The sequence below is a fragment of the Engystomops pustulosus genome, chromosome 4, assembly GCF_040894005.1.
Source record: "Engystomops pustulosus chromosome 4, aEngPut4.maternal, whole genome shotgun sequence".
NCBI classification, from domain to species: Eukaryota; Metazoa; Chordata; class Amphibia; order Anura; family Leptodactylidae; genus Engystomops; species Engystomops pustulosus.
The window spans coordinates 204,691,710-204,718,148 of record NC_092414.1 but is presented as its reverse complement, the minus strand read 5'-3'; the positions used below and the strand labels follow the sequence as shown (position 1 = coordinate 204,718,148).

Sequence of the window (26,439 nt, the reverse complement as noted above, 5' to 3'; positions counted from 1 at the left end):
GCTAAAAGTGGCTCCTACTCCAGTTGGTGTAGAACTATGGCCTCTGCTCTGGAGGAGGGGCATGCTGGGAATTGTAGTTCTACCGGAACTCAACAGGTGGATGTGGAACTATTGTGTCCACAACAATTATCCAGTCATACTGTCACTGCATCCACCACAGCTTCCCCACATTATATTATATGAAGGTCAGTAAAGAGATTGTGGTCTACAAACGGTACCAGAACCAACTGTATAGATACAGAACCAGAACCAATTTTAACATATAGATACAGTAACAGAACCAAGATTACTACATAAATACAGCACTAGAATAAAAGCTTTCTATAGTAATAAATTCTATGTCTATACAGCCCCGGAACCAAGCTTCAATTGATAAAGGGGAGAATACTGGGACTCCGTCTCCTGAACCCCATTTTCTAGCCGGGTCTGTGTCAAAGGGTTCTAGTCTAACCCCTGACGGCAGCCCTGCCTCTACCTAAAAGTAACATGCAGGAAGATGTACTATAATACTGCTCCTTTGTACTAGACTATATACATTGAGTCTATGCTTGACAAGTTGTTATGCACATAGCACACCTAAACAAGGTGAGAGTACACCTATTCTTATGCACATACCATCTGCACCTTACCATTATCAGATGTCGTTTGCTCTATCAGCGCTTCTCACTCCTTTTTTTCTTAAAAAAAAAGGCTTTAACTCCTGTAATACTGCCACCTATGTACGAGAATATAACTACTATAATACTGCCACCTATGTACGAGAATATAACTACTATAATACTGCCTCCTATGTACAGGAATATAACTACTATAATACTGCCCCCTATGTACAAGAATATAACTACTATAATACTGCCACCTATGTACGAGAATATAACTACTATAATACTGCCTCCTATGTACAGGAATATAACTACTATAATACTGCCCCCTATGTACAAGATTATAACTACTATAATACTGCCCCCTATGTGCAAGAATATATCTACTATAATACTGCCCCCTATGTACAGGAATATAACTACTATAATACTGCCCCTATGTACAAGAATATAACTACTATAATACTGCCCCCTATGTACAAGAATATAACTACTATAATACTGCCCCCTATATACAGGAATACATCTACTTTAATACTGCCCCCTATGTACAGGAATATAATTACTATAATACTGCCCCCCATGTACAAGAATATAACTACTATAATACTGCCCCCTATGTACAAGCATATAACTACTATAATACTGCCCCTATGTACAAGAATATAACTACTATAATACTGCCCCCTATGTACAAGAATATATCTACTATAATACTGCCCCCTATGTACAAGAATATATCTACTATAATACTGCCCCCCATGTACAAGAATATAACTACTATAATACTGCCCCCTATGTACAAGCATATAACTACTATAATACTGCCCCTATGTACAATAATATATCTACTATAATACTGCCCCCTATGTACAAGAATATAACTACTATAATACTGCCCCCTATGTACGAGAATATAACTACTATAATACTGCCCCCTATGTACAAGAATATAACTACCATAATACTGCCCCTATGTACAAGAATATAACTACTATAATACTGCCCCCTATGTACAAGAATATAACTACTATAATACTGCCCCCTATGTACAAGAATATAACTACTATAATACTGCCCTCTATGTACAAGAATATAACTACTATAATACTGCCCCCTATGTACAAGAATATAACTACTATAATACTGCCCCTATGTACAAGAATATAACTACTATAATACTGCCCCCTATGTACAAGAATATAACTACTATAATACTGCCCCCTATGTACAAGAATGTAACTACTATAATACTGCCCCCTATGTACAAGAATATAACTACTATAATACTGCCCTCTATGTACAAGAATATAACTACTATAATACTGCCCCCTATGTACAAGAATATAACTACTATAATACTGCCCCCTATGTACAAGAATGTAACTACTATAATACTGCCCCCTATGTACAAGAATATAACTACTATAATACTGCCCTCTATGTACAGGAATATAACTACTATAATACTGCCCCCTATGTACAGGAATATAACTACTATAATACTGCCCCCTATGTACAGGAATATAACTACTATAATACTGCCCCCTATGTACAGGAATAGAACTACTATAATACTGCTCCCTATGTACAAGATTATAACTACTATAATACTGCCCCCTATGTACAAGAATATAACTACTATAATACTGCCTCCTATGTACAGGAATATAACTACTATAATACTGCCCCCTATGTACAAGAATATAACTACTATAATACTGCCCCCTATGTACAAGAATATAACTACTATAATACTGCCTCCTATGTACAGGAATATAACTACTATAATACTGCCCCCTATGTACAAGAATATAACTACTATAATACTGCCCCCTATGTACAAGAATATAACTACTATAATACTGCCCCCTATGTACAAGAATATAACTACTATAATACTGCCCCCTATGTACAAGAATATAACTACTATAATACTGCCCCCTATGTACAAGATTATAACTACTATAATACTGCCCCCTATGTGCAAGAATATATCTACTATAATACTGCCCCCTATGTACAGGAATATAACTACTATAATACTGCCCCTATGTACAAGAATATAACTACTATAATACTGCCCCCTATGTACAAGAATATAACTACTATAATACTGCCCCCTATGTACAGGAATACATCTACTATAATACTGCCCCCTATGTACAGGAATATAATTACTATAATACTGCCCCCCATGTACAAGAATATAACTACCATAATACTGCCCCTATGTACAAGAATATAACTACTATAATACTGCCCCCTATGTACAAGAATATAACTACTATAATACTGCCCCCTATGTACAAGAATATAACTACTATAATACTGCCCTCTATGTACAAGAATATAACTACTATAATACTGCCCCCTATGTACAAGAATATAACTACTATAATACTGCCCCTATGTACAAGAATATAACTACTATAATACTGCCCCCTATGTACAAGAATATAACTACTATAATACTGCCCCCTATGTACAAGAATGTAACTACTATAATACTGCCCCCTATGTACAAGAATATAACTACTATAATACTGCCCTCTATGTACAAGAATATAACTACTATAATACTGCCCCCTATGTACAAGAATATAACTACTATAATACTGCCCCCTATGTACAAGAATGTAACTACTATAATACTGCCCCCTATGTACAAGAATATAACTACTATAATACTGCCCTCTATGTACAGGAATATAACTACTATAATACTGCCCCCTATGTACAGGAATATAACTACTATAATACTGCCCCCTATGTACAGGAATATAACTACTATAATACTGCCCCCTATGTACAGGAATAGAACTACTATAATACTGCTCCCTATGTACAAGATTATAACTACTATAATACTGCCCCCTATGTACAAGAATATAACTACTATAATACTGCCTCCTATGTACAGGAATATAACTACTATAATACTGCCCCCTATGTACAAGAATATAACTACTATAATACTGCCCCCTATGTACAAGAATATAACTACTATAATACTGCCTCCTATGTACAGGAATATAACTACTATAATACTGCCCCCTATGTACAAGAATATAACTACTATAATACTGCCCCCTATGTACAAGAATATAACTACTATAATACTGCCCCCTATGTACAAGAATATAACTACTATAATACTGCCCCCTATGTACAAGAATATAACTACTATAATACTGCCCCCTATGTACAAGATTATAACTACTATAATACTGCCCCCTATGTGCAAGAATATATCTACTATAATACTGCCCCCTATGTACAGGAATATAACTACTATAATACTGCCCCTATGTACAAGAATATAACTACTATAATACTGCCCCCTATGTACAAGAATATAACTACTATAATACTGCCCCCTATGTACAGGAATACATCTACTATAATACTGCCCCCTATGTACAGGAATATAATTACTATAATACTGCCCCCCATGTACAAGAATATAACTACTATAATACTGCCCCCTATGTACAAGCATATAACTACTATAATACTGCCCCTATGTACAAGAATATAACTACTATAATACTGCCCCCTATGTACAAGAATATATCTACTATAATACTGCCCCCTATGTACAAGAATATATCTACTATAATACTGCCCCCCATGTACAAGAATATAACTACTATAATACTGCCCCCTATGTACAAGCATATAACTACTATAATACTGCCCCTATGTACAATAATATATCTACTATAATACTGCCCCCTATGTACAAGAATATAACTACTATAATACAGCCCCCTATGTACAGGAATATAACTACTATAACACTGCCCCCTATGTACAAGAATATAACTGCTATAATACTGCCCCCTATGTACGAGAATATAACTACTATAATACTGCCCCCTATGTACAAGAATATAACTACCATAATACTGCCCCTATGTACAAGAATATAACTACTATAATACTGCCCCCTATGTACAAGAATATAACTACTATAATACTGCCCCCTATGTACAAGAATATAACTACTATAATACTGCCCTCTATGTACAAGAATATAACTACTATAATACTGCCCCCTATGTACAAGAATATAACTACTATAATACTGCCCCTATGTACAAGAATATAACTACTATAATACTGCCCCCTATGTACAAGAATATAACTACTATAATACTGCCCCCTATGTACAAGAATGTAACTACTATAATACTGCCCCCTATGTACAAGAATATATCTACTATAATACTGCCCTCTATGTACAAGAATATAACTACTATAATACTGCCCCCTATGTACAAGAATATAACTACTATAATACTGCCCCCTATGTACAAGAATGTAACTACTATAATACTGCCCCCTATGTACAGGAATATAACTACTATAATACTGCCCCCTATGTACAGGAATATAACTACTATAATACTGCCCCCTATGTACAGGAATAGAACTACTATAATACTGCTCCCTATGTACAAGATTATAACTACTATAATACTGCCCCCTATGTACAAGAATATAACTACTATAATACTGCCTCCTATGTACAGGAATATAACTACTATAATACTGCCCCCTATGTACAAGAATATAACTACTATAATACTGCCCCCTATGTACAAGAATATAACTACTATAATACTGCCTCCTATGTACAGGAATATAACTACTATAATACTGCCCCCTATGTACAAGAATATAACTACTATAATACTGCCCCCTATGTACAAGAATATAACTACTATAATACTGCCCCCTATGTACAAGAATATAACTACTATAATACTGCCCCCTATGTACAAGAATATAACTACTATAATACTGCCCCCTATGTACAAGATTATAACTACTATAATACTGCCCCCTATGTGCAAGAATATATCTACTATAATACTGCCCCCTATGTACAGGAATATAACTACTATAATACTGCCCCTATGTACAAGAATATAACTACTATAATACTGCCCCCTATGTACAAGAATATAACTACTATAATACTGCCCCCTATGTACAGGAATACATCTACTATAATACTGCCCCCTATGTACAGGAATATAATTACTATAATACTGCCCCCCATGTACAAGAATATAACTACCATAATACTGCCCCTATGTACAAGAATATAACTACTATAATACTGCCCCCTATGTACAAGAATATAACTACTATAATACTGCCCCCTATGTACAAGAATATAACTACTATAATACTGCCCTCTATGTACAAGAATATAACTACTATAATACTGCCCCCTATGTACAAGAATATAACTACTATAATACTGCCCCTATGTACAAGAATATAACTACTATAATACTGCCCCCTATGTACAAGAATATAACTACTATAATACTGCCCCCTATGTACAAGAATGTAACTACTATAATACTGCCCCCTATGTACAAGAATATAACTACTATAATACTGCCCTCTATGTACAAGAATATAACTACTATAATACTGCCCCCTATGTACAAGAATATAACTACTATAATACTGCCCCCTATGTACAAGAATGTAACTACTATAATACTGCCCCCTATGTACAAGAATATAACTACTATAATACTGCCCTCTATGTACAGGAATATAACTACTATAATACTGCCCCCTATGTACAGGAATATAACTACTATAATACTGCCCCCTATGTACAGGAATATAACTACTATAATACTGCCCCCTATGTACAGGAATAGAACTACTATAATACTGCTCCCTATGTACAAGATTATAACTACTATAATACTGCCCCCTATGTACAAGAATATAACTACTATAATACTGCCTCCTATGTACAGGAATATAACTACTATAATACTGCCCCCTATGTACAAGAATATAACTACTATAATACTGCCCCCTATGTACAAGAATATAACTACTATAATACTGCCTCCTATGTACAGGAATATAACTACTATAATACTGCCCCCTATGTACAAGAATATAACTACTATAATACTGCCCCCTATGTACAAGAATATAACTACTATAATACTGCCCCCTATGTACAAGAATATAACTACTATAATACTGCCCCCTATGTACAAGAATATAACTACTATAATACTGCCCCCTATGTACAAGATTATAACTACTATAATACTGCCCCCTATGTGCAAGAATATATCTACTATAATACTGCCCCCTATGTACAGGAATATAACTACTATAATACTGCCCCTATGTACAAGAATATAACTACTATAATACTGCCCCCTATGTACAAGAATATAACTACTATAATACTGCCCCCTATGTACAGGAATACATCTACTATAATACTGCCCCCTATGTACAGGAATATAATTACTATAATACTGCCCCCCATGTACAAGAATATAACTACTATAATACTGCCCCCTATGTACAAGCATATAACTACTATAATACTGCCCCTATGTACAAGAATATAACTACTATAATACTGCCCCCTATGTACAAGAATATATCTACTATAATACTGCCCCCTATGTACAAGAATATATCTACTATAATACTGCCCCCCATGTACAAGAATATAACTACTATAATACTGCCCCCTATGTACAAGCATATAACTACTATAATACTGCCCCTATGTACAATAATATATCTACTATAATACTGCCCCCTATGTACAAGAATATAACTACTATAATACAGCCCCCTATGTACAGGAATATAACTACTATAACACTGCCCCCTATGTACAAGAATATAACTGCTATAATACTGCCCCCTATGTACGAGAATATAACTACTATAATACTGCCCCCTATGTACAAGAATATAACTACCATAATACTGCCCCTATGTACAAGAATATAACTACTATAATACTGCCCCCTATGTACAAGAATATAACTACTATAATACTGCCCCCTATGTACAAGAATATAACTACTATAATACTGCCCTCTATGTACAAGAATATAACTACTATAATACTGCCCCCTATGTACAAGAATATAACTACTATAATACTGCCCCTATGTACAAGAATATAACTACTATAATACTGCCCCCTATGTACAAGAATATAACTACTATAATACTGCCCCCTATGTACAAGAATGTAACTACTATAATACTGCCCCCTATGTACAAGAATATATCTACTATAATACTGCCCTCTATGTACAAGAATATAACTACTATAATACTGCCCCCTATGTACAAGAATATAACTACTATAATACTGCCCCCTATGTACAAGAATGTAACTACTATAATACTGCCCCCTATGTACAAGAATATAACTACTATAATACTGCCCTCTATGTACAGGAATATAACTACTATAATACTGCCCCCTATGTACAGGAATATAACTACTATAATACTGCCCCCTATGTACAGGAATAGAACTACTATAATACTGCTCCCTATGTACAGGAATATAACTACTATAATACTGCTCCCTATGTACAGGAATATAACTACTATAATACTGCCCCCTATGTACAAGAATATAACTACTATGATACTGCCTCCTATGTACAGGAATATAACTACTATAATACTGCCCCCTATGTACAGGAATAGAACTACTATAATACTGCTCCCTATGTACAGGAATATAACTACTATAATACTGCCCCCTATGTACAGGAATAGAACTACTATAATACTGCTCCCTATGTACAGGAATATAACTACTATAATACTGCCCCCTATGTACAGGAATAGAACTACTATAATACTGCTCCCTATGTACAGGAATATAACTACTATAATACTGCCCCCTATGTACAAGAATATAACTACTATGATACTGCCCCCTATGTACAAGAATAGAACTACTATAATACTGCCCCTATGTACAAGAATATAACTACTATAATACTGCCCCCTATGTACAAGAATAGAACTACTATAATACTGCCCCTATGTACAGGAATATAACTACTATAATACTGCCCCCTATGTACAGGAATAGAACTACTATAATACTGCTCCCTATGTACAGGAATATAACTACTATAATACTGCCCCCTATGTACAAGAATATAACTACTATAATACTGCCTCCTATGTACAAGAATATAACTACTATAATACTGCTCCCTATGTACAGGAATAGAACTACTATAATACTGCTCCCTATGTACAGGAATATAACTACTATAATACTACCCCCTATGTACAAGAATATAACTACTATGATACTGCCCCTATGTACAAGAATAGAACTACTATAATACTGCCCCCTATGTACAGGAATATAACTACTATAATACTGCCCCCTATGTACAAGAATATAACTACTATGATACTGCCCCTATGTACAAGAATAGAACTACTATAATACTGCCCCCTATGTTTCACATTATTACTTCATGCACAATATATAATAGTGGTCAGATAATATTATGCTGTGGTCAGTCTGTTGTGCTGTGTGCCTGATGGTTGGTTGTTAGGAGAGGGTATGCCGGTGTCAGTCTATCAGTAGTATACGGTATACATTATTTAGTGAGTGCAGGTGTTCAGTTTCTTCTCCCTTATCAGATCTCAGTCATTGTATGTGATACTGGAGATGTCAGCACTTCTCACATTGTATCTCCTCCCGGGGTCACACAGCCCCCACATAGTGGCAGCATAGCACTAGTGTCCTATACACAGCCACAGACCGGCACTAAGGGGAGGCCACACAATACTGGGGGTCCCTACAGCCATTACCGCATCGTGGGAACCTGCCATGTTTCTGAGGACATCACAGATTTTGTAGTTATAGTCTTTTTATTTTCTAAAGTGCTAGAATTTAGGTAAAACTGCTGCAGAGTTTACATAACACAGGGACAGTCAGCGAGGGGAGGACATTCTCCATGAACTGCCATCAATACACACCGCCTGGGGCTATGTTGGGTAGGACTGACCCAGTTTAGAGCCGGATGTTGTGTATAGTGCTGTATTTCTAGCTGTACAGTATATTAAAATAGGGATTTCTGGGGGCAATAGATGGGACTCTTAAATTTAATTAAGATTTTTAGTACAGGATATTTTGTTTTTCAACTCTAATGGCACATTTGCAGGAGTTATCCCGTTTGGAAAATCCCATTTTCCCAAACACTAGAGGAGATGGGTAACAAAGTGCGCCTCTCTCTGGAGAACCCCTCTTTTCTTGCAGTACATAGACATCACATTGATCTGAATTGACACTGTGTAATACTTCACTTCCCCTGTGGGGGCACTGCAGGCAAACAAACACCTAAACAGAAATCTGATTGCTGGGGGTCATGGCAGGGGAAGACTTGGAGATCAAAGCAGAGGCGTAAATTGAGGGGGTGCAGAGGGTGCGGTCGCACCCGGGCCCAAGAGGCTTAGGGGGCCTATAAGGTCTCACTTTCCCATATGAGAAGACTATTACTATAAACCATACATTATAGTTGGGAGCCTGGCACAGACTTTGCACTGGGGCCCATCAGCTTCAAGTTACGCCACTGGATCAAAGTAATGTTGGGGCCTTTTTTTGGAGATCATCCAAAGAGGCGATGCCCTTTAAAAACCCCCTATTCTTTCATTATATCTCTGTACCCACCGTAAATCACATAATTATTCACATGGAGACACAAATCCCTACTCCTTTCACACAGTCATAATGTATATTCTCTCTGACTGGTCTCTTAGATTTGTAGGAGGATAGGAGGGAGGGATATTCACACTGTCCTCCCAGCAGGCTTAAACATTACAATCTGTAACTGCCCATGTGATGCTGTGCTGGCAAATCATGGGAATGATAGAACAGGGCAATAAAAGAGAATCAAGATTGTGTCTGATCTAGGCTCTGGGACCATTGATTATAAAGTGTAGTATACGTTGTGAGGACACAAGGGGTAAGGTTAGGTGAGAGTCAAAGGTGGTGTGTGGAGAGTAAAGTGTCAAAACGACAACTAAGTCACAAGGCCCAGCCTAATGGTGAGTTCTGTACTTCTAAAATTACACTAGTTGCCTGTAGGAACAGACAACAGTTGCCCTCTAACCCGTTGTCAGACATTTGACCTACAGGAACAGCTGACCTCTAGATGTGTCATCTAAACTCCCATAATGCACTGCTCTCTGGTAACAATAAACCAGCACAATTGCCATCGACATCAGTATGTACACAAACACACATAAAGTATACTGTATATAGAGGTAAATAGTTAGAAGATAGATATGAGTTAGATATATGTAGGCAGGGTCAGCTCCAGGTTTCAGTAGGCCCATTGGTGACATAGCCTCAGTGGGCCCCTTTGCAGTGAAATCACTTGGCAATAAAAATTCAGAAGCTAAAACAATCTAAAATATTTCCTAGTTTATCATCCCAAACAGCCCATTCATGGTTATTTTATATAAAGCCCCCCTCACCAGGGCGTAACTTGAAACTGATGGGCCCCTGTGCAAAGACTGTGCCAGGCCCCCGACTATAACTTATGTTTTAAAGTAATAGTCTTCTCATATGGGAAAGGAACACCATAAGGGCCCCCTAAACGTCTTGGGCCCGGGCATGACCGCATTCTTTGCACCCCTTCAAGTTACGCCTGCCCTTTAACCCACTATGGATTTATTATGTACAGTCTTATGCGGGCCCCCCAGCAGCTCTGGGCCCCGGCACTTACCCCATGCTGGCGCCAGCCCTGTGTATAGGTTGTAACAAAAAGGTTGGAATGGTGGAATATCTTGCAAAATAAACATCAGATCAAAAAACTAATTTTTTTTATACCAAACTCAGCCTCCTACCCCCTGGGAAAGGAGGATGGGGTCACTTTAGTTTTTGGAGGCCATCGGGTTAGTGGGCTGATTTTGGAATAATCGGAAAGATTTTTGAAAAATATTTGACACTTATATTTTAAATTTTTCGATCCCATGGGCATTTCTTTAGATGTTCCACTGCACCGACCTTTTTGTTACATCCTGTATAGATGGATGCATAGATCTATATTTGATAGAACTGTCTTGCAGACTGTGTAAATAAGAGGATAATACACATCATCAGAATTTCCACAATGACTAGTAAGACATCAGTACATGTGAGCGCCGCTGCTTTCAGTGATCGAAACGGACGTTGCGGTATTTACCCTGGCATTAGTCATATTTAGCCACAGCTCAACCCAATCCACCCAGAACGACGCACTACGCTCCCCGCACGCAGGAGTGTGAGCCGTCACCTGTGTTTTTCCTTCCTTCTCGTGTGTGAATTGTGTTTTAGTGGAAGGCGTGAAATCTTCCCTCACTCCTCTCCACACAAATATTGATCCCGGCCGCCGGTGGTTCCATTGTGTGCTGGTTGTGCACATAATCCCATGACATAACCCCATGACACTTAAGTAGGAAAGTGCCAGGACATAAAGATGAATGGAGCCATGAGAGAAAACAAGGGGCGGTGCGGTTATTCCTGGCACATTGGGGCACATTTACTTACCTGTCCCTTGCGTCCGCCGATCCGGAATGTCCGACGAGGATTCTGAGCTGCCGCAATTCACTTGCAGCGTGCGCCCGATTTCTTGAATGTGTCGCTTCCCCGCTCAGGTCCGCTGGAGTTCACCATCTTCTTCCTGGTGTATGTGAGTCTCGCGACACAATTTGAATTGTAAATTCCGCGGTTTGTCCAAATCAGTCGGGTTGTCCGACGGCCACATCCCCGATTTGTGTTGCATGCAAGCCGGCAGCCGATGCGCCATAATCCAATCCCCTGTGCGATTCAGCGCAGAACAGAAATAGTCGGGAAACCCGACAGAATTGCGGTCTGCGGACCCTTAGGGACACATTTACTTACTCGGTCCTGTCGCTATCCCCGATCCGGACTGTCTGACGAGGATGAAGTCTGGCGCGATTCACCAAGATTGTGCGCCCGATATCCTGCATGTGTCACTTCCCTGCTGAGGTCCGCCGTAGTTCACCTTCTTCTTTACGGTGTATTCGAGTGCATGTCTTGCGACACAATTTGACATGTTAAATCCCGTGCGTTGTCTGAATACGTCGGATCATCGGCCGCATTCCCCCCCCCGGCGCGATCCCCGAAAACGTCTGACAACCGGACAGAAATGCGGCCGCGGGACCTTAGTAAATAAGCCCCATTGTCAAGTGTCGATGGAATCATGGAGGTGCCGGATTTTAGAATATTTGTTTAGAAACGCAATTCACGCTCAGCAAGGAGGAGCTTCTCCTAATCACAAATGTGTTTAGACCGAAATTGCTGTAATTGAATTTCGATTTGATTCGTGTTGTTCATACGTCCCCCAATACGGTCGTGTGAATGTGGCCTTAGGCTGGCGTCACACGTAGCGCGTTGTCTGCGCTTGCAAACACAGACAAAGTCGCGCCCACTGGGGCAAAACACCGGCGGCTCGTTCCCAATCGCAGACGTTTCCATAGAAACGCCGATGCGATCGGGCCGATGGACGCCCGGTGGGCGCGACTTTGTCTGCGTTTGCAAGCGCAGACAACGCGCTACGTGTGGCGCCAGCCTTAGTTTATCAAAACTGATGCAATCGGTAGTGAAAAATGAGAGAAAAGTGGGTAAACTTCCTTTTTTTACAGCCAAAATTTGATATGTTTATCTGTGGGTTGCCTAAATGTATGATTGTCATACAGGTAAATAATATGCATCATGGTCAAAAATAACATAAGGTGCATTGGTGTCCACCTTTGGTCTGTATATATCTGTGTGTGTGTCCCTTGTCCTCTGTTATTCCTATGGGTAATGACAACAGCGGAGCCATAGGCGAAGCAGGAACATGACGGTGGTAAGGGGGGACCTATAACGACTGAATTTAGATGATAGTATTGATGTAAGATGATGGTCCTTGTTAAAAGAACAGAGTGGGTGGGATAGTGTAGTGATGTAAGAGGGGAGGGGCTCAGGAGTAGATGTCACTCCCTGTCCTGTATCTCTCTTTCTCTTTCTCTCTCTAGAAGCACAGAAAGAAACATGTCCCTCCCACCCGCCCTTTACTATCATTAATTTACAACTGGTTATTTACCAATTACATGTATAATGCTATGAAAATGATTGTCTGTTTATCTTGTATCATGTAAATTTCTTAATTGACTGTTGATGAGATGAAGTTGGTGATATCCTCCTAAGCCCAGAGGAAGGGCGATCCTTCAGCCATGGTTCCCTAGAGGTTTCCTCCACAGGGGGTTTTTCCTCTCCTGAGCGCTGTGGGATGACTCTTTGTGAGTCGGAGGTTGCACATATTTAAAGTTTCTGCCTGGAGATTAAAATTTCTCAATGTTATGCTCCTGGCTTTAAAATGGAAGAAGAAAGAAATATCTAAATAAAAATGTAGATATAAAATTAAAAACAAAGAAAAGAATATGTATTTAAAAAAAAATAGAATGGGAGTCAAAGTTTGGCATTTTGTTATCTGTCGCAGCTTTTATTTTGCGGTGGAGGAGTCAGGTGGAAGGTGCAGGCAAGTTATTGGTGGACTAATTTAACTTATAGAGGATGTAAAAGCTCATGGTGGTCAACAGCCTGAGCTTTGGAAGTGGCCAGCCTCAAGGCTCTGGTAATGGTAAAAGCAGCCAGGGGCGGGCACGGTGGTGAAGCACACAATGGATAATCTTCACTAGGGTCATTGGTGCCCTTAAAGTGTACTGGCTCTGCTAGAATGGCAGCCAGAGCGTGCCGCCCCCCTTTGTTGATGTCTGGCCGGGTGCTGTATGTCAGGCAGCTTTAGATTGGGGTATTGGGGAATCCCACCCCTAGCATGTCACCTGACTCCTCCTCTGATTGTTTTATTCCTGTGATTCAAATAAAGCTGTGGCCATTTCACCCATTACGTTATGTGGTTGTGTATTTTTTCCATACACCGTGTTTTTCTCTTGTCTAAACTGTTTTAAAATAAAGTGGGGGTCCATCCCATATCCACACGTCATGTGCAATACTTGTTTGTAAGCAAAAACCTTGACTGGTTCTGAGGACCAGACCTTCTATACAGGTTACTGTCATCTACTTATCATGTGTATTTAGTTATTTGGCCATTGGTGGACTTTTTCTGTGTATGTTGTCTTTTTAATTTTTTAAAATTTTTTATTTATCTAATAAAGTGTTGTTTTATGCTTTCTACATCTTGGTTATTGTTTTTCTTTTTGTTGTGGGGATATCATAAGGTGCATCAGATGCAGAGGTTAGTTGGAGGTGCGAGTCAAAGCTCACACGACATGACAGAGTCATCAGTCACTGTCATTTCCACTATACTCATTATTAGTTTGGTTGGTGATGTTTATCTCATCCTTTCTTATTGTTTCCTTATCTGTAATATCAGAATTCATAGTGGTAAAGCAGGCAGATCTTCAATAAATCTCTGCTGGTTGCCACCACTTGTGGGAGCTATCTACATTTATACAAATATTACTGATATGCGGTCTAAAAAAGGTTGTACCAACTATTATTGTTATCCCCTATCCACAGGAAGGGGATAACAATCTGATCATTAGGGTATGACTGCTTTCTGACTAACTTCATGTAGCGGCAGGCAATGCATGCATCTTGTAGCTCCATTCAGTACAATTGGAGTGTAATGGGGGCACTATGGCTGTCACTATGGGTGATTGTTCTTGGAGTGGGGGGTAACTGCTACAGGAGCACAGTCAGTATGGGCACTATGGCTATGTGTGAGTTATTTTGTGGTATAATGGGGCCTCTGATGTGCAGCCATTACACCATAGCCATACATAGGCTCTATACTATTTAGGTCCATAAGGTGCATATGTCATAGAACTACAAGTATCAGCATGCCTGCATAAATTACTCCACATAATTTATCACTATTTTAGTGATAAAAGAAGATTTTAAAGACGATTTTGTAAGATTTTTAATAAAGTTGTTTTCATTCAAGTTTCCTTTTTGCTGGCAGTTGCTAGGACTCTGACACGCACACGTCACTTCCGGCTGTCAATGGGAGCATGGCGGCGCCCAAAGGACACGCGTTACTGCACCGGGTTTTAGCAGAATGTCCGGTAACGAAGGCTCGGGCCTGCGAAATGATATTACCGCACGGGCCGGTGAAGACCCCGGTGTTCATGCCGGTCGGGACTCAGGGCACGATGAAGGGGGTCACCGCCGATCAGCTGCGGGAGCTGGGCTGTGAGATCTGTCTTGGAAATACTTATCATTTGGGGATGAGGCCGGTAAGAAACGCATTGTGTGTACTTGGCTCATAATTGAGAGAGGGATTAGTGTTAAAAGATAATATATTCCTTCTTAAATAGTATGGCGTATGGAGTGTCATTACTGCTTCCTTCCAGAAAGTGCCCCACCCCTGTCCATAGGTTGTGTCTGGTACTACAGCTCATTTCTGTAGAAGTGATTAGGGTTTAGTTGCAATATTAGATACATCCTGTGGACAGGGGTGGTGCAATTTTTTTATTTGTTAAGTCATGTACTTATTTTGCTAATCTTAACCTTACCTTTAAAGTAGTGGTTCAACAATATCACATATAATCTAAACTGCCATCATTTCATCGAGAGTCTGATTGTTGTGGTGATTTCTCAATGAATAAATCAGCATCAGCAAAAAAGAAAGGCTATGCCCCTCTATGAAATGTGGGGACATACCCGATGTATGTGACTTCATGTAACCATTTCTTGTCCACGTGTGCCAGGGCCCAGAGGTAATGAAGAAGGTGAATGGCCTGCACGGCTTCATGAACTGGGACAGGAACCTACTGACTGTAAGTGAGCATCATCAATTACACAGTCAAGTTTCAATATTTGCAGATGATACTAAGCTGTGTAAAGTAATAAATACTGAGGTCGATAGTTTATCATTACAGAGGGATTTGTGGAAGCTTGAGGAGTGGGCAGAGAAATGGTTTGATGAGGTTTAATGTAGATAAATGTAAAGTTATGCACTTGGGCCATGGAAACAAAAAGTATAATTATGTTCTAAACGGTCAATTACTTAGTAAAACTGGAGCTGAAAAGGACTTGGGCGTATTGGTGGATGGTAAACTTAATTTTAGTGACCAGAGCCAGGCAGCTGCTGCCAAAGCAAATAAAATAATGGGATGTATCAAGAGAGGAATAGATTCTCATGATAAAGACAGTTTTGTCCTTATACAAATCCCTGGTCAGACCACACATGGAATATTGTGTACAGTTTTGGGCAGCAGTGTATAAAAAGGATATAGTAGAGCTGGAACGGGTGCAGAGGAGAGCAACCAGGATTATTAGGGGAATGGGGGGACTAGAATACAATGACAGATTACAAAATTTGGGATTATTCAGTTTAGAAAAAAGACGACTGAGGGGAGACCTCATTACAATGTACAAATACCTGAACGGACAGTACAATGATCTCTCCAAAGATCTTTTTATACCTAGGCCTGTGACCAGGACAAGGGGGCATCCTCTACGCCTAGAGGAGAGGCGATTCTACCATCACCGTAGACAGGGGGCATCCTCTACACCTAGAGGATAGGAGGTTCTACCATCACCATAGACAGGGGACATCCTCTACACCTAGAGGATAGGAGGTGCTACCATCACCATAGACAGGGGGCATCCTCTGCGCCTAGAGGAGAGGAGGTTATACCATCACCATAGACAAAGGTTCTTTACTGTAAGAGCAGTGAGACTATGGAACTCTCTGCCGCAGGAGGTTGTTATGGCCGACTCTATGTACATGTTCAAGAGAGGCCTGGATGCCTTTCTGGAGAGAAAAAAAATATCACGGGTTATGGGGATAAAACATTTATTTAATTCTTGAAGGTTGGACTTGATGGACTTGCGTCTTTTTCCAGCCTTATATACTATGATACTATGGTGCACAGCCTGGATTCCCTTGTTCCTTATGGAAAAATAATTGGCATAAAAATGCACCCAGATTCCATGTAGTAGCACAGAAGCCACACAGGTTATTTTAGTCTGTAGTCTTTATACAATGTCTAGACCAGATGCAATTGTAGCGAATCCTCTTCTGTGAGAAGAAACCGGTCTGCAAAGGTTTTAGGTGTGAACATGATAGAACCATTCTTGACAGCAAGCAGACAATCTGTACGTAGCAGAGCTGGAGGATTTTTCCCCTAAGGAAGTGACCTACAGGTTAATGTTAGTAGCACCTGCCCTGCTGGCCCAAAAGGCTTTGGTCCTCTCCTATTTTTGGGGTAGGAGGTCATTGACCTGTATGGAGAGCAGCTGTTTGGTACATGTCACTGTAAATCTATGGTGCAGCCCTATAGCGCCACCTATTGCACTTCTTTAGGATACACCAGTAATTGCCTTACTAGCCATGGCTTCTGGGGGGTGTATTTGCCCCCCATCTTAGTATACTAATCCTTGACTTTTTATCCTGGGACAGGACAGCGGTGGCTTCCAGATGGTCTCCCTGGTGGAGTTGTCCAAGGTTACAGAACAAGGGGTGCACTTTACGTCTCCTTATGATGGGAAAGAGATTCTCCTCACCCCGGAAAAATCAATTGAAATCCAGAATGCACTGGGTAAGTGGCTTCTCCCATGATGTCACAGACCTCAAAGGGATCCTACAGGCAATACTGATACAACTTGTTATACTAAGTGCAGTATGAGCGTGGGCATGAGAGTGTGGATGCGCTACATGTACACGGTATTGTGTATACAGCTCCTATGGGAAGTTATGTATAGTTTAATGTTATAGTTAACCTATGTGTTACCTGCACTGCACAGGCCTCTGTGATGAGGGGAGTATCAGTGCTATTCACATGCAGTGTCTTCCGAGAGAGTCCAGAAATCCTAGCAGTATCAAAAGGTGAGGGGAGACATACAGAGGAGTGAAAGCATTTCAATGGATGGAAGACAAAGCAGCTTCATAGGGAACACCCCATGGAAACATCCCACGAGCTAGGAACATACATTGAGCTGTGAACCTGCAGATTTACAACCAGTAACAACCACTGAGTTCTAAACCTGTCACAATCTCAAGCAGGAAATGCCCATTGAGCTCTGAACCTGCAGCTCCACAAACACCGGACACCCACATGTCCCTATAATGTCTCCTTCATTTCCTTGCTCAGGCTCTGACATCATGATGCAGCTGGATGATGTAGTCAGCAGCACAATCACTGGTCCCCGTGTGGAGGAAGCCATGTACAGGTGAGGACAAGTAGACACTTGTGTTTGAGTTGGTTCATATCATATAATGCAGTGAGTAATCGTCTCTATGTCTTTAGATCCATCCGCTGGTTAGATCGATGCATCAAAGCAAACCAGAACCCGGAGAAACAGAACCTGTTCGCAATCATTCAGGGAGGACTGAACGCTGAGCTGCGAAAGAAGTGTCTAGATGGTATGTGCTCTGTCACTGGATGGAGAGGATATGACTACATCAGCAGAATAGTGAGTGCAGCTCTGGGGTATAATACAGGATGTAACTCAGGATAAGTAATGTCAGGTATGTACACAGTGACTGCACCAGCAGCAGAATAGTGAGTGCAGCTCTGCAGTATAATACAGGATGTAACTCAGGATCAGTACAGGATAAGTAATGTCATGCATGTACACAGTGACTGCATCAGCAGCAGAATAGTGAGTGCAGCTCTGGGATATAATACAGGATGTAACTCAGGATCAGTACAGGATAAGTAATGTCATGTATGTACACAGTGACTGCACCAGCAGCAGAATAGTGAGTGCAGCTCTGGGGTATAATACAGGATGTAACTCAGGATCAGTACAGGATAAGTAATGTCATGTGTGTACACAGTGACTGCACCAGCAGCAGAATAGTGAGTGCAGCTCTGGGGTATAATACAGGATGTAACTCAGGATCAGTACAGGATAAGTAATGTCATGTATGTACACAGTGACTGCACCAGCAGCAGAATAGTGAGTGCAGCTCTGCAGTATAATACAGGATGTAACTCAGGATAAGTAATGTCAGGTATGTACACAGTGACTGCACCAGCAGCAGAATAGTGAGTGCAGCTCTGCAGTATAATACAGGATGTAACTCAGGATCAGTACAGGATAAGTAATGTCATGCATGTACACAGTGACTGCATCAGCAGCAGAATAGTGAGTGCAGCTCTGGGATATAATACAGGATGTAACTCAGGATCAGTACAGGATAAGTAATGTCATGTATGTACACAGTGACTGCACCAGCAGCAGAATAGTGAGTGCAGCTCTGGGGTATAATACAGGATGTAACTCAGGATCAGTACAGGATAAGTAATGTCATGTATGTACACAGTGACTGCACCAGCAGCAGAATAGTGAGTGCAGCTCTGGAGTATAATACAGGATGTAACTCAGGATCAGTACAGGATAAGTAATGTCATGTATGTACACAGTGACTGCACCAGCAGCAGAATAGTGAGTGCAGCTCTGGAGTATAATACAGGATGTAACTCAGGATCAGTACAGGATAAGTAATGTCATGTATGTACACAGTGACTGCACCAGCAGCAGAATAGTGAGTGCAGCTCTGGAGTATAATACAGGATGTAACTCAGGATCAGTACAGGATAAGTAATGTCATGTATGTACACAGTGACTGCACCAGCAGCAGAATAGTGAGTGAAGCTATGGAGTATACGGCAGGATGTAACTCAGGATCAGTACAGGATAAGTAATGTCATGTATGTACACAGTGACTGCACCAGCAGCAGAATAGTGAGTGCAGCTCTGGAGTATAATACAGGATGTAACTCAGGATCAGTACAGGATAAGTAATGTCATGTATGTACACAGTGACTGCACCAGCAGCAGAATAGTGAGTGCAGCTCTAGAGTATAATACAGGATGTAACTCAGGATCAGTACAGGATAAGTAATGTCATGTATGTACACAGTGACTGCACCAGCAGCAGAATAGTGAGTGCAGCTCTGGAGTATAATACAGGATGTAACTCAGGATCAGTACAGGATAAGTAATGTCATGTATGTACACAGTGACTGCACCAGCAGCAGAATAGTGAGTGCAGCTCTAGAGTATAACACAGCTGTAACCAAGTCTCCCTCTGATGACTTTTTAGAGATGACTAAACGAGACGTTCCTGGCTTTGCGATCGGTGGCCTGAGTGGGGGTGAGGAGAAAGACCACTTTTGGCGAATGGTGACTCTCAGCACGGACCACTTACCCAAGGACAAACCTCGCTATCTGATGGGAGTTGGGTAAGACACTAAGAAGATGCAGGAACTTTATTTGATTTCTGAACACACAAGGGATGTCTAGGGGAGAAAAAGATTTTTATATAATGGTGACCGGGGCAGCTGTACAAAAACCAAAGATCTTATACTTCCCTCCGTTCCAGTGCATTAGTATACAGAAGCTCCGCCGTGTAGTCATCTCTGTAGCACTAGCAGCTGACTGTGGTGTGCGGTCGCTCGCTGGCCTGGAGGGGAGGTAAGTATAAGATCTTTCATTATTTTCATACCACTTGGGATCAATGTAGCATTGCTGCCTGCTGGGAGGACAGTGGAATTGTGATGCACATATGTACATTCTTTTACATAATAGCTATATGGCAGGATTGTGCCTGAGCCTGATTCGTGCTTGTCCCTCCTATAGATACGCCACAGATCTGGTAGTTTGTGTCGCTCTGGGATGTGATATGTTTGACTGTGTGTTCCCCACGAGGACAGCTGTAAGTACCTTGTAGGGTAGGTAGGGGGGTTGTGTGTAATAATAAGCTGTATATGACTACATAAGATTCATGCAGAAAACACAATACTGTGATCATACCGTTAGGAGATGCTAACCTCTCACAGAAGGGATTGCAGCCTCAGCTGCTGCAGAACCTATTTGTACCCATCTCAATTCTTACTCCACTTATTTCCAAAACCTTCTTCTGCCGAACATTTATGCATGACTTATTTCCCACCTCAACTGCTGCTCAACCTCTTTATTCTTGCTCAGTCGATTCACAAACTCATCTGTATCTGCCTCAGCTGCTAAATGACTCCTTTGTTCACACCTCAGCTGCTGCAGAAGCTCTTTATGCCAGGGCTGTGGAGTCAGTAAGTTAAACGTCCAACTCCACAGTCCTGTTGCTTCCCAGTGCTTTATTCCTCTGATATAAGGAGCTGCACTACTGAGCATGTACATAAAGAGCATGTACACTGTCATCTCAACTAACAGGGGTATTGGACCACATGCAGCCTGTCAAGCCGAAAGTTGCGGTCCGCACCCTGCTGACAGTGATGTAGCATAACTGATGGAAGCTTTCATTGGTGCAGCAGACCGGCTAGTGGTGAGTGCAGCTGAGACATTCTCACTGCCAGCACTGCAGTGTGCAGGGAGGAGAGGAGAAGCTGCAGCGTGCGGTGCAGGGGGGGGGGAGAGGAGAAGCTGCAGCGTGCGGTGCAGGGGGGGGGGAGAGGAGAAGCTGCAGCGTGCGGTGCAGGGGGGGGGGAGAGGAGAAGCTGCAGCGTGCGGTGCAGGGGGGGGGGAGAGGAGAAGCTGCAGCGTGCGGTGCAGGGGGGGGGGAAGAGGAGAAGCTGCAGCGTGCGGTGCAGGGGGGGGGGAGAGGAGAAGCTGCAGCGTGCGGTGCAGGGGGGGGGGAGAGGAGAAGCTGCAGCGTGCGGTGCAGGGGGGGGGGAGAGGAGAAGCTGCAGCGTGCGGTGCAGGGGGGGGGGGAGGTGCGGCCCTTTGACCAATATATGTTGCTCACTCCTTAGATCAGGAATAGAAAATACATTTCAATGATATTTTGAAATTTTTATAATTTTTTTTATGTTTTATCACGACAAAATTGTCAGTGACCCCACATCCCTGCCTCATACCCGGCTGAACTGCTGCAAAACTTGCCAAGACTTTAGCAGCTTCGTAGCCTATTTGTTTTTCTTGCTCAGCTGATGCAGAACTTCTTTGTACACGCCTCAGCTGCTGCACTACCTCTTTATAGCTGCTTACAGTACGACGCTTATTTTCTGTAAATATTGACTATACATTAACATACTTTTATCTCAGAGGTTCGGATCGGCGCTGGTTCCGTGGGGCTCCCTCCAGATAAAGAACAAACTGTTTGACAAAGATTTCCAGCCAATAGACAAGGACTGCAAATGTCCGACATGTCAGAGGTAACCGGATCCACAACCACCAGAACTTGTACCGCGGTCCAGTCATTAATGTGTGGATTTTCCTTGTAGATATTCCCGCGCTTACATCCACGCCCTCTTCAAGAGCGACACGTCCGCAATGCATCACATCACCATCCATAACATCGCTTACCAGGTATGTGCAAACTGACACCTATACGGGAGCTACCCCTCCCAATACGGGGCAACATAGTCAGGAGGGAGGAGCTATGTGACATGGAGTCTGCTCCTCCCACCACAGGGTGACAGTCAGGAGGGAGGAGCTATGTGACATGGAGTCTACTCCTCCCACCACAGGGTGACAGTCAGGAGGGAGGAGCTATGTGACATGGAGTCTGCTCCTCCCACCACAGGGTGACAGTCAGGAGGGAGGAGCTATGTGACATGGAGTCTGCTCCTCCCACCACTGGGTGACAGTCAGGAGGGAGGAGCTATGTGACATGGAGTCTACTCCTCCCACCACTGGGTGACAGTCAGGAGGGAGGAGCTATGTGACATGGAGTCTGCTCCTCCCACCACAGGGTGACAGTCAGGTGGGAGGAGCTATGTGACATGGAGTCTGCTCCTCCCACCACAGGGTGACAGTCAGGTGGGAGGAGCTATGTGACATGGAGTCTGCTCCTCCCACCACAGGGTGACAGTCAGGTGGGAGGAGCTATGTGACATGGAGTCTGCTCCTCCCACCACAGGGTGACAGTCAGGTGGGAGTAGCTATGATGAGACATAACCAGTTTGTCCTGTCTCTCCTCAGCTGACCCTCATGCGCTCGGTGCGGGACAGCATCCTGAACGGACGTTTCCCTCAGTTTGTTCAGGATTTCATGAGAACCATGTACGTCACCAAGGACAAGTACCCGCAATGGGCTGTGGACGCCCTGAAGACTGTCAATATCACCTTTGAGTGACCCCTGGGTGACGCTCCTTCTCCTGGATCCTTCCTCCTCTCACACATGGACCACCATTATGGAGCTTCAGTGGCGCCCCCTGTGGCCCTTGTCAGGCCCTGTGCCGCAGTCACTTGATGGCCGCCATGCCTGGGGCAGGAGGGATAAATCTATATGTATATGGGGCCTTTTTAGAAGGAAAGATCAATATGACTCTTAAAGGGACGGTCACCCTGAATGTCTTACTGACCTCCAGAACTCAAGAGGTTCACACAGTGAGGCGGCCATATTGGATGCTCCTAGATACCAACTGTGACCTTCTCACGGTTACATCCCATACATAGCGCCCCCTATCTTTTGTAGGCCCTCGGCCCCATTTTATGCTTTCATATTGTACTGTAATTTCTCTGTAGTTTTTAATATTTTTTACAATAAACCTGTAGTGTTTTCTTGCGCCTGTTCACGAGCTCTGGAGATTATATGATGTAGACACCTTGGGGGACCGACAGCAGACAGTGTGTTGTGTATGTGATGTTAGTAGCAGATAGATTTATCATTTAGTATTGTGGTGCTAGAGGTGTGTCCTCACACTGCTGTGCTCTGTGCAGTTACACTACAGCCCGCTGACCTGTAGCAGAACAATACTACAAGGAAAGAAAGTGTAACACTTCAGTGCAGAGAGCTAAGAGCACAGCAGTGTGAGGACACAGCCCTAGTGCACAATATTGCTATATGAAACAAGAACACTTCAATGCAGAGAATTCAGAGCACAGCAGTGTGAGGACACAGCCCTAGTGCACAATATTGCTATATGAAACAAGAACACTTCAATGCAGAGAATTCCGAGCACAGCAGTGTGAGGACACAGCCCTAGTGCACAATATTGGAATATGAAACAAGAACACTTCAATGCAGAGAATTCAGAGCACAGCAGTGTGAGGACGCAGCCCTAGTGCACAATATTGCTATATGAAACAAGAACACTTCAATGCAGAGAATTCCGAGCACAGCAGTGTGAGGACGCAGCCCTAGTGCACAATATTACTATATGAAACAAGAACACTTCAATGCAGAGAATTCAGAGCACAGCAGTGTGAGGACACAGCCCTAGTGCACAATATTACAATACTAATCAGTTTAGAGCTCCGTTACAAACCCCAATTCAAAAACCTGAACCTAAGCCTGGGAAGCAAGAAAAGGGAAGTTGGTGGGGCAGAACTTAGAAGAAGGTTTTGGAAAATTTTGGTTTCGCATGTTGGGCACATATGTCCATCTCTGGCCATGGTCTTCCCATCTTTCATTGACTACTAATCAGGAAGGGGTTAATGACCGGTGAAGAGAGCTTATTGTCTGGACGGCGCAATCCAGTGAACTGGTGCAGCACAAGGGAAGACTTGTTGTAAGTGGCTTAGATTGTAGAGGTCGTGCAGGGCTGGTAATTAGAGGTGCTGGTGTAGTAGATGGATTGCTGCCATTAGGATAGATTTGCGGGGACCAAACGGATACAAAGGGAATTAAAGGGATTAACCCGAGACGCTACATTAAAGGGATAGAAAAAAAAATCAACAAATACTACAGGATGCAGATTTAATAGAAAGTTGAAGCCTAAACTTGCCCCTTGGGAGGGAGCGATTCACTGCAGTGGTCACGTGAATGTCCGGAATCGGGACCACCAGTGATATAGGCGGTCTTGAGGTAGGAGTGTATGGGGGCTCTGCATTATATTGAGCTCCTTGACTACACCGTATATATATGGTTTTAGGTTTGATTGATTTTTCGAGTATTTTCCGCTCTTGCAGCCTCCAGGTCCTCCCCCGGTGCCGGTGTTCCTGGTTTACATTGTTTATCCCCTGTTGGTGCTGTATAAACGTATGTACTTAATGCACGTGGCTGCGGCAGCCTACAATTACCGCCACGTCCTGTCGTGGGCAATGAGAGCGGCCGGGCCTTATAAATAGCAGCAAGCCCCAGGTCCTCTGAACACGCTGCTCCCTATTCTCGTCACCTGCCTGACTATTTTTATGTTCTGGATGTATGGAGCGCCTACATTACAGCGTTGTTGTAGTTTCATTATATTGTCACTAGGGGGCGGCAGAGTACTGTTGAAAAATTAGTTATTTTTGCTGCAGAACCTCCTATTAATGAGATTTAACCCCAATGATTATTACTACAGATTCCTTCCTGCCCTCTCTGTGGTGGGAGGATGCGGGGGTCCTTATAATATAGGGTCTGCTCTGTATATACCCTGATGTAGAAGCCTCTACCTATAGCTCAGTATTGCAGTGTAGTAGTGGGGTCTCATGTCAATCACAGCCCCCACTGCCATTGTGAGGGCTCCCTGTTATCTCTTGGGTGCAATCTCACATCTATGTCAGCAGTCACTTCTCATGTGGCAGTCACTTTTGCAGAGAGGTCTCTCTAGGAGATGTCACTTTTTTATAGCTGCTTTCTGGAGTCTATAGAGTCCTCCGGCAGTCACGTCTACATAGTGTCTCATGCCGCAGTCACTTGTATATATCATATAGGGGCCAGTTTCTATAGTGTCTCGCTCTCCTGGCAGTATATACATTATTGTGCAGCAGTCTATTTCTGTGTCTGTATTCCTCATCTCTTTCATTATGCTATAGATTCAGTCTCTGAGAGGTCCTGTATACATGGCTGACCTGCAGCAGTCACATATCTCAACCACAGTCTCTTTCTGACCTCACTCATATAGAATGGTCTTTTCCACTCTGACCTCTAGATCACAGAGCGATAACATGTATTTCCTCTGTCTGAGCAGTCATGTGAAGAAACAGTCTCCTCTCTTTATCAGTCTCTCTCTGATCGGTCTCCTGTATCCTCAGTCTCTCTCTCTCTCTCTCTGAGCACTCTCCTGTATCCTCAGTCTCTCTCTGAGCACTCTCCTGTATCTCCAGTGTCTCACTCTGAGCGCTGTCCTGTATCTCCACTCTCTCTGAGCACTCTCTT

The 26,439-nt window shown here is 42.1% G+C and overlaps 1 protein-coding gene across 1 annotated transcript; it reads left to right on the top strand.

Moving 5' to 3' along the window:
• The first annotated feature begins 169 nt into the window (after positions 1-169).
• QTRT1 (queuine tRNA-ribosyltransferase catalytic subunit 1) lies at positions 170-23,935 on the top strand. Its single transcript, XM_072149546.1, has 11 exons — positions 170-185; positions 15,425-15,698; positions 16,173-16,241; positions 17,870-18,008; positions 18,561-18,639; positions 18,717-18,832; positions 20,522-20,660; positions 21,058-21,133; positions 22,459-22,568; positions 22,638-22,722; positions 23,338-23,935. Exons 2-11 carry the CDS (start codon positions 15,474-15,476, stop codon positions 23,488-23,490), a joined length of 1,191 nt encoding a protein of 396 aa, XP_072005647.1. The 5' UTR covers positions 170-185; positions 15,425-15,473; the 3' UTR covers positions 23,491-23,935.
• Positions 23,936-26,439: the final 2,504 nt, after the last annotated feature.

Excerpts from the sequence above, each read along its gene's own strand:
- QTRT1 (XM_072149546.1), top strand. The coding sequence starts at position 15,474 with ATGGCGGCGCCCAAAGGACACGCGTTACTGCACCGGGTTTTAGCAGAA. Across the intron at positions 18,009-18,560 it reads TGAAATCCAGAATGCACTGG|GCTCTGACATCATGATGCAG; the intron begins GTAAGTGGCTTC and ends TTCCTTGCTCAG. Across the intron at positions 20,661-21,057 it reads CGCTATCTGATGGGAGTTGG|ATACGCCACAGATCTGGTAG; the intron begins GTAAGACACTAA and ends TCCCTCCTATAG.